The sequence below is a fragment of the Ochotona princeps genome, chromosome 10 (genome assembly GCF_030435755.1).
Source record: "Ochotona princeps isolate mOchPri1 chromosome 10, mOchPri1.hap1, whole genome shotgun sequence".
Taxonomy (NCBI): domain Eukaryota; kingdom Metazoa; phylum Chordata; class Mammalia; order Lagomorpha; family Ochotonidae; genus Ochotona; species Ochotona princeps.
Window position 1 is genome coordinate 62,187,823 of NC_080841.1, and position 16,092 is coordinate 62,203,914.

At 38.7% G+C, this 16,092-nt stretch overlaps 1 protein-coding gene and 1 pseudogene across 1 annotated transcript in view; one reads left to right on the forward strand and one right to left on the reverse strand.

The window, feature by feature from the left end:
• Nucleotides 1-16,092, forward strand: part of LOC101525116 (prostaglandin-E(2) 9-reductase) — a 72,939-nt gene that overhangs the window by 52,658 nt on the left and 4,189 nt on the right. The window contains exons 5-6 of the mRNA XM_058669531.1: nucleotides 12,875-12,997; nucleotides 15,593-15,702. Of these exons, the coding sequence (XP_058525514.1) occupies nucleotides 12,875-12,997; nucleotides 15,593-15,702 (233 nt within the window). The remainder of the gene's footprint in view (nucleotides 1-12,874; nucleotides 12,998-15,592; nucleotides 15,703-16,092) is intronic.
• LOC101524882 (small ribosomal subunit protein uS12m-like) lies at nucleotides 9,619-10,034 on the reverse strand (annotated as a pseudogene).

Below are 16,092 nucleotides of genomic sequence, written 5' to 3' on the forward strand. Positions count from 1 at the left end.
TGCCTCCCACATGAGGAAGAGAGCAAACCAAATCCTCAGTGCCAGACCCACTGCAGAAAATTTCAGCTGGTATGAGCCATCTGGGCCCATTTCATACCTGTAGAGTAAATATTTGGAGCCTGCACAGACCAGAGGCTTAAATCATCCTTCCTTGCAACTGCCAACAGAGAGCAACATTCCGGATGCATAAAGAGGCTAGGATATAGAGAACAGAGGAATGCCATAGAAATGAGAACTGGGCCTTCTTTGCTAATGGCCAACATGCACACACACAAAAATATCTCTAGCCCTCAGCTTGCACTTACAAAGATTTTAGACTTGCTCAACATCAGGGTGAGGCATGAATTCTGGGGAATTATGTCTATTTTGATGTATGTCAATACTGGATTTGGGTGGTTTTTGAAAACACCAGGAACCTTGATAAGGATTTGTGACTGCCAGACCTAACTGTGACCAGCTGTTATGTATGGGAACCGTTTGTGTGACCAGAGAGCTGTCTTATCACTGTCCTCCAAAAGAGGACAGCAAGGGACCCTGGGACTGTGTTTTGGAACATAGTTCTGGACTACTAAGGTATATTGTTGGCAGATTCCAACATTCAGCATCCTGGGTCTAGTGGCTGTGGATAGTTTCTGGATTTGTCCCAGTATCAGACAGATCTTCCCCTGTTGGGAATTACTTGCTTTCACCTGTATTACCACTATCCACTTACAGGTCTGCTGACATATGTGATTTTGCGGAACCACAGGTGTGAAGGTGATACCAGGTGCAACAACATCTGGCACTTCATGAGCAGCTACCTTGAGGACGCCTTCTATAATCTTGAGCAGAATGCAAGAAAATATAGATTATTATGTGATTCAGAGCCAGGTTGACAATACCTAGAATTAAGTAGGTTCTAACAACTCCTATCCTCATATCATTGTTTGCACAAACTCTGACACTGCTTTGATTCTTGAGAGCTGACATCACCCTCACTGAGAAGTGAGGGATTGGGCACTAAATCAACTTCAGTAGCAGACACAGCGATTAAGGGCAAGCTTTGGGCTTACTCTCATGCTACATAAATGGTCATTAGGGATGTTGGGTGTTATCTAGCATTATGGCATTCTTGGATGCAACACAAGATGGCTTGTCCTAACATAGGCCCAGGAGAAGGTTTGTGGGGGTAGATGACCTCATTTTAGGTAGTTTCGTTAGTTTGTACTGAACAATGCATAAATTACATATTCATGGAAAATTAAGGTTTAGGAATATCATAAAGCATAATCAGTTAAAACATATTAATAGTGAAGCTGTGGCAAACCAAGGCTTTGGGTGGTATTCAGTGCTTACGTAACATAAGTATCCACTGACTCAGAGAAAATGAACATACTGTTTAGAGATCTCTAGAGGTACAGACGCAAGCAGTGTCAGATTACTGTCATAAATGACATTTTACACTAACAGGCATCAGGAATTTCCCAGATACCATGACTTCACCAAAGAGCACTATAATGCACCAGAAACTAACCATCTAGGAAGTGAAATTTCCAAATGTCTAGATGAATGCTTCAAAACAGCTCTTTAAAGGAATAAAACTGAAGAGACTACTGAGAAGCAATTCAGCATTCTGACAGATTTGCTAATGAAAAATTATTACACAAAATCAAGCCTCAACTCTTCTACAGAAGAGAATATGAAGAAAAATCTAAAATGTGACAGAGAGGAGCTGGCATTGTGGCACAGCCAGTTAAGCCAGCACCTGTGACACTGACATCTTCTATGATCATTGTGTTGATTCCTAGATATTTTGTCTCCAATACAGTTCCCTGTTAATGCACCTGGGAAAGCAACAGGTGACCTAGATACTTGAACTTTTGCCTCCAATATGAGACCAGGATGGAATCCCAGGCTCCAGGTTTTATCCTAATCCAGCCCCAGTCACTGATGGCATTTGGGAATTTCTCTACTTTCTCTCTCTCTCTATCCCCCTTCTTCTCTTCTTTCTCTTTGATCTTCTCTATGTGTCTCTCTCTCAACCCAAAATAATTACATGTTTCTTTGACAAGAAAAACATAATTGCTGAAATCTTAACCAGATTAAGAAATGCAGAGGTTTGTCAGAAATTGCCATATCATTTGATGACCTAGAAAACTGGACAAATTTCTGAAACACATACTTAACAATAATTAAATCATGAGGAAAACAAAATACATAAAAAGAGTAACCATGAGTAGTGAGATTAAATTACCAATAAAAGATCTCCCATCAAAGAATATTCCAGGACCATTTGGCTTCACTGCCAAAATCTACCACATTTTCAAAGCGTTACCAGTTTTTTTTTTCATTTTTTTATTAATTATTTTGCATTATGTGACAGTTTCATAGGCTCTGGGAATCCCCCCACCCCTCCACCTCCCCTCCCCTGGTGGATTCCTCCACCTTGATGCAGTATTACAGTTCAAATTCAATCAAGATTCTTTCCTTGCAAACATATACCAAGCATAGAGTCCAGCTACTTATTGTCCAGATGGGTTGAACAGTTTCTTGGGGAGACCATTTCTGGTCCGAAGTTAGAGCTGGTAGAATATCATCACAGTCAATTAAGAGTCCTAATATAACATCAACAGCAATTTGCAATATTATGGAATTGACATGGTTTTGAGTAACCAGTATGTTAAAAAAAAAAAAAAAAGCAAGTTCCTAACCACAACCTATGATTAGCTCATTGACATTTCAATTTTAGTTTATATTCAGGACCAGCTGCTATATACCTAAAATGGCTATAAGGTACCATTCAGCTGTCTCGTATCTATTTCATTTTAGTATTTAGCCATTTGTTGTGTTGAAGTATAATTTTGCTGATCTTGGCAGATTTTAGGATAATCTAGACTGGCTTATAACCCTAACAAGATATTTGTCGACAATTAAGGTGCAGAACATTTTTTGGGGGGCTGTGCAGGAAAATCCTCAGCACCATGGTGAGGAGTGACTAATCTTTGTGTCCCACCCAGCGAGGCATGAGCCAATCCATGCCAGCTCTTTCCTGTCAGATTTCAAGCTCTACTTTCAGTTGCTTGTTATTTATTTTAGGTTTTTTTTTTTTTAGTTTGTATGATTGTTTGCTGTGAGGGGTTTTCGAAGCGATCCCGATGGTCATTGCGAGGGAGGGTGGGGGTCCAGAGTTGGAGCCAGATTCGGACCAGAGAAAGCTCTCCTCCCTGGTCCCGAAGGACATTTATTGTTCTTCTGTTTCTGCGGATCGCTCAGGGCTTCTGTTTGTCTTTCCAATGACGTTGGTTTCTGCGCGGTAGTGTTTGGACTTCTTCCATCCCCTGCGGAAGCTCCGGTTAGGGGTGGGTGACCTCAGAGTACTCGGCCTCCGAGGGCATCCAATTCCCTGTGGCCTCCTTGGCAGTTGGGATATAGTCCTTGTTGCTCATATTAATAGTTTGTGGTGAAGGTCTGAGAGTCTTCATGGTTGGGATCCAAGCTTCCTCCTTACCACCTGCTCCACTCTGGAGTGCTCCCCTGCTCCACGCACATGACCTCCTGTTAAGATGTTGTGTATAAACTAAATTGAAGTATAGGTGAGGTGGTCACAGAAGGTGGCTGGGAACTCGCATTTACTTTCAACATGTTGGTTACTCATTACTATGTCAATTAATTCCATAATGATGTAAATTTTTGCTGATGGTATGATGGAGCTTTCAATTGACTGGGTTAATACTCTGCTAGCTCTGTCTTCAGACCAGAGAGGGTATACCTAAGAAGACGTTGAACTTGACTGGACAATAAGATGCTGGACTCTATGTTTGGTATATGCTTGCAATGGGGGAATCTCAACTGAACTTGAGCTGTGGTTATGCAACTAGGTGGAGGAATCCACCATGGTGGGAGGGTTTGGGGAGGGGTGGGAGAACCCAAGTATCTATGTAACTGTGTCACATAATAAAATGTAATTAATGAAGTTAAATAATAAAAAAAAAAGAGGTTGTCAAGATCGCACCTGATTCCCCTCTCATGCATTGGTATAGTAGTTTTATTGTTGTTTAGTGCCGCTTTGAGTCTGTTGTCTATGAATTACCAGATTTGATCTTGATAGGCTACATTGTACTTTTAAATTCAAAACACAGAAAAGAAAGTATTCAAGTCAATTATATGGGAGAAGCATAAACCTTAATACTAAATCAGCCAAAGACATAACAATACCAAAATAAACCTGCATGGCAATTTCCTCAATGAACACAGATGCAAAAATCCTAAAGAAAATGGAGTACATTGACCCTGAAAGAACATTGTAATGATAACTCAGAATGATTCAGTGGAATCCATCCCAGGAATGTATAGACGGTTCAACATGCACAGTTCAATAAAAGCTCTATACTTCATCAACAAGAAAGGAAAAAGATCATATGATAATCTCAGTAGATACAAAAAGGGCATTTGATAAAAGTCTGAACTCCTTCATGAGAAAAACTTTGACAAAATTAGACATAGAATGAGGGATCAAACTTCAGTTAAATAAAAGCCATATGTAATAATCCATCAACTGACATTGTCATGTGTGGGGAAAAGCTAGGGTCTTTGTGGTACCAGGAATAGGTCATGAATGCTCACTTTCATCACTTATTTGCAAGAAGATGCTGGATATCCCAGCTGTGCAATCAGGAAGGAGAATATGTAAGACTCACCTAAACTGAAATGGAAGAATAAAATTGTTATTGTCTGTAGCTGGCATACTATGCACAGAGAGTATATCAACAATGTCATAAAAGAATTACTAGTTCTGTACGCAATCAAGCAAAGTTGAAGAATATAAAGTAGCTACATGCCTATAAGGAATGTCATAATACACAAGTATTGAACCATTCTAAAAAGAAATGTTAAAAATAATTGTATTTTTAACGTCTAAGAGAAAAAATCATGTAAATTATCTTGGAGTGATAATTTTGAATAGGACATAAGGAAGTGGCAAGATGTCCATCTTCATGGACTGGAAAACAGTATCATTAAGATATTGATATTATGCAAATTGATTTACAGATTCAATAAAATTTATGTAAGTTTCAGTAATACATTAATAATAAAAACACTCCTAAAATGTATGTGGGAACCAAAAAATATTCCAAATAGCAAAAGTGTTCCTGAGCAAAAGAAACAAAACAGGAGGCATTATATTATTTGATTTCTTAAAAGTTGTGGGGCAATTCTACCATTTGTTACAAAATGCTCATGAACTATATCAATCTTAAAAGGACAAATGCCATATATTCCCTATGATAAAAGGCAACTTTCGTGCAAATATAAGCTCAACAGATATACAGGCCAACACACACACACACACACACACACACACACACACACACACACACATTCAGTTAGAGGGACTGTATAAGAGAAACTAGCATAACGAGAAGTGAAGATACATTGTAGTATACACCTGTATTCCTGAATAAAATATGGATTTTCGATGAAATTGTTAAATGTATATTGACAATAGTTACTGGGTTTTCTACCATTGTCTATACCTACAATGTCATAATAGTCTTAAAATGATGGACTTGTGACTGTTGCTTGAGGACTATATAATAATAATATTAATAATAATATAGGGGTAAACAGTATGGGATAGGCAATGAGGAGGTGGGAGAGGAAATTCCTGAGCCCATGGAACTATATCACAAAAAATAAAAATTAAAAATTAAATAAAATAAAAGTTGTAGGGACAAGGCTGTAGTGCTATGGGTAAAGCTGTTGGGTCCACTGACCACATCCAATGTGGGTACCAGTTTAGGTCTTGGCTGCCCCATTTCCAATCTACTTCCATGCCAGTGCATCTGGGAGAATAGTGGAAAATGGCTCAAGTATTTAGGTTCTGGAAAGGCTCCTGCCTTCAGTCAATTTTAGCAATATTGATATTGACTCAGCAGATGGAAGATCTCGCTGTCCTAAAAAATTCCAAAACTAAAAATCTAATACATTATTTTGACATTAAATCAAGTCTATACAATGGTAGAAAAAACAAGAGTTTTTGGAGGTAAACTCAAACATCTGTTGCTAACTATTCTCTAACAATATGAAAATACTATGTATTGGAAAATTAATAGTCTTTTCAATAGATGTTATGGGAAAATTGAAAGTTTACAAGCAGAAGAATGGAATTTGGCACTTCCCATAATTTATAAAAATCAACATAAAATGGATTAAAGATCCGAATGTGAAATGCAAAACTTAGAATTTGTTAGAAAAAAAAAAAAACACAGGGGGAAACACTTGAGAACATTGGGATGGGCAATCATTTCTAATTCAGACCCCATGCACATAAGAACGATAGGTTTTGTTAAATGGCTTCTATTATTATTATTTTAAAAATACTTATAATTTTTATGCTCTTCTAGGTTGATAAGAGGGAGGTGGAAGAAGCCATTAACATAGCAATTGATGTAGGCTATCGGCATTTTGACTCGGCATATTTTTACCAAAATGAAGAAGAAATTGGGAGGGCCATTGGGAAGAAGATTGCCAATGGCACCGTGAAGAGAGATGAGATATTCTACACTTCAAAGGTGTGGTATGCAGTTGCATCTGTGTCTGTGGGAATATCTCTAAGCTAGATTGCTCCTTGGAAAATCTCTTTTATCATAAGATAATTTTCATTCACTTGAAACTTGCATAAGTGGAAAGAAGTTAGAAATGTGGTCACAGAAAAATACAGACTCTACTAATCACCTTGTATATGAACTTGAACAGGTCACTTAAATTCTGCGCCTCAGTCTCCCTAAATGAGAGTGTTGCATTATTAAAAAAAATTAAAGCTTTAAGAAAACATTTTAATACACTTAAATACTCAGAAATGCTTGCTGCGTACTACTGTTCCATTGTATGTGTACAAATACATATAAACCTATATTGAAATCTAGAGTATATGTTAATAAATACCACATTTTATTTATCCATGTGTCTGATGAGAGGCACCTCAGCTGAGCTCATATTTTGGCTGCTGTGAGCAGTGGAGTATGGTAGAGCAGGTATCTCTGACACAGCTAATTCATGTATCTTGAGTATGTTACTCAAACATGTAAAAGAGTGAAGCTGCCATTTGAAATTAGAGGACATCATGTTGAGTGAAATAAGCTCGATTCAAAAAGACAAACACCACATTTCTACTTGTATATGTCAGCTAAGGGCTAAAAAACAATTACTTGAGTGTATCAGTTCTGCTGCAAGTAATGCTGTGTCAAACTTCGTTCTAAAATAGCTGTCAAAGGGACTGGCACAGTAGCCTAGTGGCTAAAGTCTTCACGTTGCACATGCCAGGATCCCATAAAGGTGCCAGTTGTAATCCCAGCAGCCCTGCTTCCCATCCAGCTCCCTGCTTGTGGCTTGGGAAAGCAGTCAAGGATGGCCTTGGGACCCTGCAACAGTGGGAGATTCGAAGAGGCTTCAGGCTCCTGGCTTCGGGTCCAGCGGTTGCAGTTGCTTGGGAAGTGACTCAAGGGCCAGAAAATCTGTCTCTCTTCTCTGTATATCTGACTTTCCAATAAAATGAAAAAAAAAATCGAAAAAAAAAAAAAGAAAAAAGAAAAAAGCTGTCAAGCAAACTGAGAGGGATTATACACTACTATACTTTTAATGATTTTGTTTACATAATGATTATTTTAAAGTTTCCTTTATGTAGAGAGTGAAGTTATTTCCTTTATGTAGAGAGTAAAGTTTTAAGTATTGTGTGTGCTAGCCTTGCCTAGTTCCCTGTTGGGCTCTAATCATGTTGAACTCTATTGAGTGGAGCCAATAAGTCTTTTGTTACCATGGAAATTTTTAATTATTATCCCAAATAGCAACTATTTTAAGTGCTAGCTGTTATTATCATAACAGAATACAGACATAGGTTTGGCTTTTTCCAACTGCTGTAGACAGATTCCAGAAAATAATTGAGTATTTCTTAGCTGTAGTATATAGTAATGCTGCTTTCTCGGAAAGTATTATTTTAGAATCAGGTTATCCTAAAATCAAATTTTGATCCTTTACTATTCTATGTGGTTGTGGGATTTCTTTTTAAATGTTCATTTTATTTGGAATGGAGCCATACAGAGAGAGAGTGAGAAAGAATAAGGGAGAGATTCATTTCCACTGATTCATCCCCTAAATGTCTGCAACAGTACATGTTGTCCTAGGTCAAAATCAAGCTTCAGAATCACAATCCTTATCTCCAGTGTGCATGACAGGGACTCAAACGCTTGAGCCAACACCTTTAGGGTTCCTCTGATCACTAACGAGGATCTGGAATCAGGAGTGATTGTGGACTAGACTGTTGTCACTAAAATATGGGGTGTGAGCCTCTAAAGCCGCAGGTCCTGCCCCCGACCTTGTGAAATATAACCAGAAAAAAAAAAAAAAAAAGAAAATCCAAAAGGCCTGAGCTTGTCAACATATCCCGAACAGTTTGGTGATCAATACATATGTGTGTCTTTTGTTCTATGCAATTGAAATAATGATACCTAGAAACTGATCTGAATATGATCCTCATGTTGGTAAAAATTACCTATGTACTGTTAAAAATTCAAGCAATTTTCTTACTGCTACTCAGCTCCAGTGATATCATATCTGAGAGAAATAAAAGAACAGGTGCTTAAGTCAGATTGAAGACAGCCCCGGAAAGTTTTTTTCAGTATTCAGTGAACTGAAAGCTACTAGTAACTCAAAAAAAGTAAAAATAAAAGGCAAGGTTTGTGGCAAGGATCGTTAAGGAGCCACCAGAGATGCTGTGTCCCATGTGAGCAATGGTCAACCCAAATGGAAGTTTAGGTTCCTAGTTTTGACCTGGCTCAGTCCTAATCATTACAGCTATTTAATAAGTGAGACAATTAATAAAAAGAGTCCTTTTACTCTATGCTTCTCCTCCTCTGACATCCTGCCTTTTGAATAACAACAGGAAGAAAAACATTACAAATAAAATTAAAAGTGCACTAGCTCAAGAGCAGTGAGTTGTGAATCTATATTTGAAGTCTATAGTTGCAAATCCTGTGCCAGTTTATTAGTAGACATCTCTTCTTTCTACACTAAGAAAATAAGTTTGCTCATACATATTTAGATGTGCTCCATGTACAGCACCATCCTTGTCATCCTCATGTTTTTTTGTGTGTTTCTGTTTCTGTTTCATTTGTTTTAAATGTATTTGTTCTCTGTATTGACTAATTGATTGAAAAAATAGAGAGATACAATGGCAATGTCCATGACTGGGCCAAGTTGAAATCATCAACCCAGAACTCTACCCAGGTCTCCTAGATGAATGACATTGACCCAGCTAACCATAAGTCATCATTGGTTGCCTTCCAAGACACATGAACAGGAACTTTTTATATTTTCCCAGGGCCATCAGCCACCCCAGCACGTTGGAGCGCGGGAATGTGGACAGTGTTTATTATGCTGCTTCCTAGCAGACAGCGGGGTAGAGGTCCCAAGTCCTCCTTGGGAACAAGGCTGTTGATGAAGGGGGCCCATTCTCCAACTAGCCCACCCAAATGGACTAATGGTACTCCTGATGGGAAAAGCTGGCTCCCCCCACCTCCACCCTGCCTTCCTGCGCAGCAAGAATCCTGTTTTGTGGCATAAAAGTCACAGGGCCTGCCGCAGTCACTTCTTCTGCATGTGGCCACAGTCGTATTTGCCTTGCACAACTTTGAACTTGACCCCAGGCAGGTCCTGGGTGTGGCTGTCCTGCACCAGGGCCATGTGGTGCTCCTGCAGGCTGTGGCCTTCGCTGGGGATGAAGCAGATGGCCTCCTGGCCGGTGCTCAGACGCACAAGGCAGCACTTGCGGTTGGCCGAGTTGGGCTTCTTGGGTTTGCGGATGAAGGTGTGCAGGACCACACCTTTGAGCCGTGGTCAGCCTTCCATGGGGCCCAGGTGCTAGGGGCCTGCTTGGGGGACCCGAGGGAATGCATCTGGTTCAAGGTAGCCATGCTGCGGCTGGCCCAGAGTTGGGGAATCAGAGCTAGGCCACTACATACAGACGTGCCAAGGCCAAGGCGAAGGCCGGACCAAGACATCCCGCTGCTGCCCGCAGCATCCTTGGGTTAAGGGAGAGGGGCAAAGTGGCCGCTGACGCTCAGGAATTCCAGACTCACCCCCATCCTGTCCTCAGAGCCTTACATGGTGAAATCTAGAGGACCACAACCACCCACCCCCCATACCCAGGAGGGAAACGGGGACCTCCACGGACCTAGCCGAACCCCATAAGCAGGAATCTAAATAAGAAGCAGAGTAGCCACGATCTCTGTCATTCTAGAGCTTAATTTTTCTTTTATGTGAAATGTGTATTTTCTTTAGTTCAAGAATATCCAACCTTGTCCCTAAGAGCTCCAACCTACTATGGGAAATCTAAATCTTTCATTCGTTCAAGACACCTTTTCCAGAGGCAGTGTTGAGGAAAAATGGGTAAAGCCATTGTCTGTGACACCGTCATCCTATTTGGGCATCAGAGTTGTATCCAAGCTGTTCCACTTAGGGTCCAATTCCCTGCTAATGGCCTGGGAAAAGCAGAGGGTGATGGTACCCCTTGACACCCACATGGAAACCCAGAAGTTCCTGACTCCTGTTTGTTACCTTTCTCAACGATGGTTGTTGTAGATATCTTTCAAGTGGTTCAGAAGATTGAATATTTCTTTCTGTCTCCCTCTTTCTCTAAAATTTGGACTTCCAAATAAATAAATAAATCTTAAAGAAATGACACGATTTCTTGGCTCACAATCACTTGGTGTTCTTGTTTAGTAAGCCGTTTCTATTCAGACTTTAGATATTGTGATATATTTTATAGTTGAAGTATTATCTGATGATACTGATAATTTTTTCATGTGCTTAAGTTTGAGATTTGGAGTATAACCATATTTTCATTTTCTACTTCTGTTGTCTCAATTTAGTATGAAAATATGCTGTAATGCGAAAGAACTCATGAGCTTCATTAACTGAAATTTGTCATTCCTCATCTATTTTAGCATACTAGAATATGATGTTTATTTATTAATTTTATAAACTTTTGAGAAAATAATCTCATTTAACTTTTATTTTGCTCATTGCAGCTATGGTCCACATTTCACCGTCCAGAATTGGTGCAAAAAGCCCTGGAAGCATCACTAAAGAAACTTCAGATGAGCTATGTGGATCTTTATCTTATTCATAGCCCACTGTCTTTAAAGGTTTATAAGTTATCTTACTTTGGTGATTCCCATAAAAATTTGGTAAAAATCAGACCACCACATGTAATGCCTTTAAATTCTCTTGTTCTCTTTGTGTCTCCCTCTCTTCTTTATGAAGCTGCTCCTAACTTAATTCACTCTTTCAGGGCATGAATTCACTGGCTTCATGGCCTTTTGGGGGAATCTTCTGGATGTACTGCCTGTATGTTCCAGTTCCCATGTTCCTATATTTCATCCCCATGTTCATTGACTCTGGGAAATGTCCCACTATGGATTTTATTTGAAGGCCTGGCAATATTTTTAAAGATTGATTTTATTTATTTGAAAGACAAAGATTAATTTTATTTATTTGAAAGACAACATAGATATAGATGTCAAAGACAGATATAGATAGAAATTTCCAGATGGCTCATTCCCCAAATGGCTGCAAAAGGCAAGTCTGGGAAAAGATGAAGCCTAGAGCCATGCACTCTGTGTCTCCCAAGTGGCTGGTCAATAGTTCACCCTTCTCTGTCACAGCATTAGTATCATGCCAAACAATGTAATCAGGAAGAGATTATGACATCTTTCTGGAAAGGTTTGGGAAAAGATCTTTTGCAAGGGTTCCGGAGCAAAGGTCCAAAAAGTATGATGTCAATTGAGGCTGTATGGGATAAGGCCAGGGATATCATAGGTACTTTTAAAGTAGAATGTATTAGTATTTCAGCACTTCACATCACTTCTATGGTGTGGGCCTTCTCTGTACTTCCTTTGCCTCTGGATTAAGTTTTCTGATCTTCACAAGAATAAGAACAGTTTGATCTAGATTTCCTTCCTTCTTGTATTTCAGCCTGGGGATGAACTTATACCAATGGATGCACATGGGAAGCTAATTTATGACACAGTGGATCTCTGCAGCACATGGGAGGTGAGTGTGATTTCAGCCTGGATGTGTGTCTGTATCTGTGGGAAAGGGTTCCCTGTGAGAATCTGGGTGAGTGAATGGCCCACGACCTCTATTTTTACATTTAGTCCTTTTAATCATTCAACCAAATTGAGTGTGTAAATATATCAACCACTAATGTAAAGATTCAGGAATTGCTGTTGAAAAGAACAAAATTCTCTGATCACTCAGAGTGACAGACGTTAAAATAGGGTGATAGAAATGTAGTGCCAGGGTAGGCTTGGGACATAGAGGTCGTTAAAAAAGGGAATGGGAATATCAGGCTATCCAAAAAGGTGACAAATTTCCATGGAAATAGTGATACAGGCAGAAAAAAAGGCATCGTATAGACACTGCCATGTTTGAGAAACAAGGAAAGTGTATGTGACGGGACCCAATGGATAAAGTGACTGATCCTAGGAAATGAGGTCAATGGTTTATATAATCTGTGCTACATGTGGATCCATTTCCTCTTTTCCTGGCAATAGTTTCACTCAAATTTGTCTCGGCATTCACTTAAGATCATGATGGCCTTGTATTTATTATTTTTCTGATCTCTTGCATTTTTTTGTTTATTTCATCTTCATGAGCATGTTTCCTCTATTACTATTTATGTTTCTTTTCCTCAGTATTTAATACCATTTTCATCTTTAAAATATTCTCCATTGTCTCATAGTTTTGCCTACCCATAGCCCCACTTTGACATGTTCACATTTATTACTTTTCTGTAGTTTAATTTTAACAGATTCTTATTTACAACTCTGATTACCAGGCCATGGAAAAGTGCAAGGATGCAGGATTGGCCAAATCCATTGGGGTGTCCAACTTTAACTCTAGGCAGCTGGAGAAAATCTTGAACAAGCCAGGGCTGAAGTATAAACCCGTGTGTAACCAGGTAAACCCATTAGCACCTTTTACGTATATTCTGCTTATTTCTCTTTCTTCTCTTTAACAAAACTACCAGTGAACTGCTTCTCTCATGCATTTGCTTTTGAACAATAGGAACTTCAAAAGAAAGCAAGCTCTAAATTGATGAAAATGGCACCCAATGCCATATGCACCTTTGTAAAATTCATCCAAATTTCAACTTGAGAATAATTTATTAAGGATTATTGTAGTTGGTCCAGGAAATTAGAGGGAGCAAATGATTTATACCCACTTCTCATCAATGTAAGAGTTGGTAAGATTGGAATACTGATATGTAAAAGAAAATAAATGGTTCATATTTAACTTGTGCTGTGAGATAGCTGCTCTTCTCTCAATATATTTAAACTGTTGCATCTTTAACAGATTCTACTCTGAAGACTGAAAACAGTGATGGTTGCATAACAATGTAGATGCACATAATGAAACTGAACTGCTACATAATATTGTTCAAACGATAGCATTAGGCTGTACGTAGTTTACCATAATAAAATATTTAAAGACAGACAATTTTTAAAGGTTACCTACTGACATAAGCCCACAGAAACTTCTATACCATGAATTGTTGGAAGAATCACATAAATGTAGGAATGATTGATAACACTTCTTTGCTTTGGGGCTTCAGATTACTCCTACAGGATCATAAATTCTTTTAAGTCTCACATGTGTAAATGAAGACCATCCCTGATCAATCTGTTAAATACTAGTAAGCAGTATTCTTTTCCTTTTTTGGATGAAAAATAGTAGTAGAGGTCCTAAAATCTAGTCATTCAATGGCAAGGGCAGGGACTTGGTACCTCTGTTATCTGGAGAAAGAAGCAGAGAGGAAATGGTCCTGTAGGATTAGTCCATGAACACAGAAGTGAGAAAAATGAGAGTGTGATTATATGGTACTAACCACCTTTCACAGTACAGAAATTATTCTCACTAGTAACATGTGAATATAGTGACAAAAACATTGTTCTAGTTGCTAAAAAGAAGCATTTCTGAATCTCTTTTTATTTGGGACAAGACTTAGGCAAAGACAAGAGCATAGATACTGTCAATTAAGTGTGGGGGGTGGGGGGCATAACAGACTGGCATCGGCACTGGATCCCATTTTGGCACTGGTTCATGTCCAGGCTGGTCTACTTTCCTCTCTATCCAGCTCCTTGTTTATAGCCTTGAAAAGCAGTAGAGGATGGCCCAAGTACTGGAGCCCCTACACTCATATCACAGAATTGAAAGAAGCTCCTGACTTCAACCTTTGAATCAGGTCTTTTCATCCTTGTAGCTCTTTGGGGAGCGTTCATCCAAAGATGAAAAATATCTCTGTATATAGCTATGCATCTCTATCTTTCTGTGTCTCTTACTCTCTCTATAATGGTGACTTTCCAGGTAAAATAAATGTTTAAATTAAAAAAAATAATAATGGACTCATTGCCCAGCATGTTGCCTTAGCAAGCCAGGCTAGCCCTTCACCTGTAGTTCCAGCATTCCATATAGGTGCCTGTTCATGTCTTGGCTGCTCCATTTGTGATTCAGCTCCTGCTTATTGTCTGGGAAAGCAGAAGAGGATGGCTCAAATCCTTGGGCCCCTGTGTCCATGTGAGAGATCCAGAAGAAGCTCCTGCTTTCTGGATTCAGACTGGCCCAATTCTGGCCACTGCAATCATTTAGAGAGTGAACAGTAGATGAAAGACTGCTCCCTTTGTCTCTTCTTTGTAAAATTGCCTTTCCAATAAAAAAATATTTTATATATGCATAAATTTACAGCTTTGTGGGAATGTTAAGGATTGTGTTATACATCACAATATGATTTAATAGAGAAGAAAAGACATCATTTTACTTTTTGGAGCAAAGAATGATCTAATGAAAACTATTGCTCAAATCTGAAGGACTCTGAAATCTGAAGGACTACTTCAAAGCTGAAGGACCATTTGAATGTTTAAATTATTTTTCAGTTGGGATATTTGAAAGTTACTTTTTGATAATAAAAAACAGAAAAATTAAAATCAAAACCATGGAAGAGAAATTCAAGAATGTTTTCAGAAATGATGAATATTGATGAGATAGTTGTAAAATATGCAGATATTTAACATAATAGAATATATATTATAAATTGAGCAATTTTAATAGCAATTATTACATCAGTAAGTTCAAATATAAGGGGCAATGGTCTTATAGAACCAAGGAAAAAATAATTGCTACAGTATATATATATATATAAGCTATAGACAGATTGATAAATTATATATATGTGTGTGTGTGTGTGTTTATTCCCTGTAGCGTATTACATATCTATCTATCTATCTATCTATCTTCCTATCTATCTAATATGCTACCAAGGACAAATATATTACCATGATTTTTCAGTCTAAAACAGATTGTTGACTTTGTAGCATAAATAGATTTTCCAAGAACATTGAGCAAAATATTGAGCCAATATTGCTATGTTATCAGTAGGCCATAATCTAGTTGAATGACTTGTCAATTTTGTTGTTCTTAAGTGTATAACATACAGGACTCCTGGTAAATTTGACAGCAGTATACCTGTAATCCAACATATCTGCTTGACAATCTGTAGGTGGAATGTCACCCTTATCACAATCAGAGAAAACTGCTGGAGTTCTGCAAGTCCAAGGACATTGTTCTGGTTGCCTATGCTGCATTAGGTTCCAACACAAACAAGCAATGGTAATGACCTTTACAAATTTATTTTAATTATAGGTACTGTGTTTTCTGAAGTTGTGGCATCTATTTAGAAGAAATTAAAGACAGAATGTACAATTTATGGACCTTTGTGGGCCTTCACTAAACCCAGACTGGCCTAAGAATACAATAGAATATTTTAAAACATTAAAGTGAAATAACAAGTTCTTATTCTATATTTATATAAAATGACAATAGTTGGGCCCGGCAGCATGGCCTAGCGGCTAAAGTCCTCGCCTTGAAAGCCCCGGGATCCCATATGGGAGCCGGTTCTAACCCCGGCAGCTCCACTTCCCATCCAGCTCCCTGCTTGTGGCCTGGGAAGGCAGTTGAGGACTGCCCAAAGCTTTGGGACCTTGAACCCACATGGAAGAC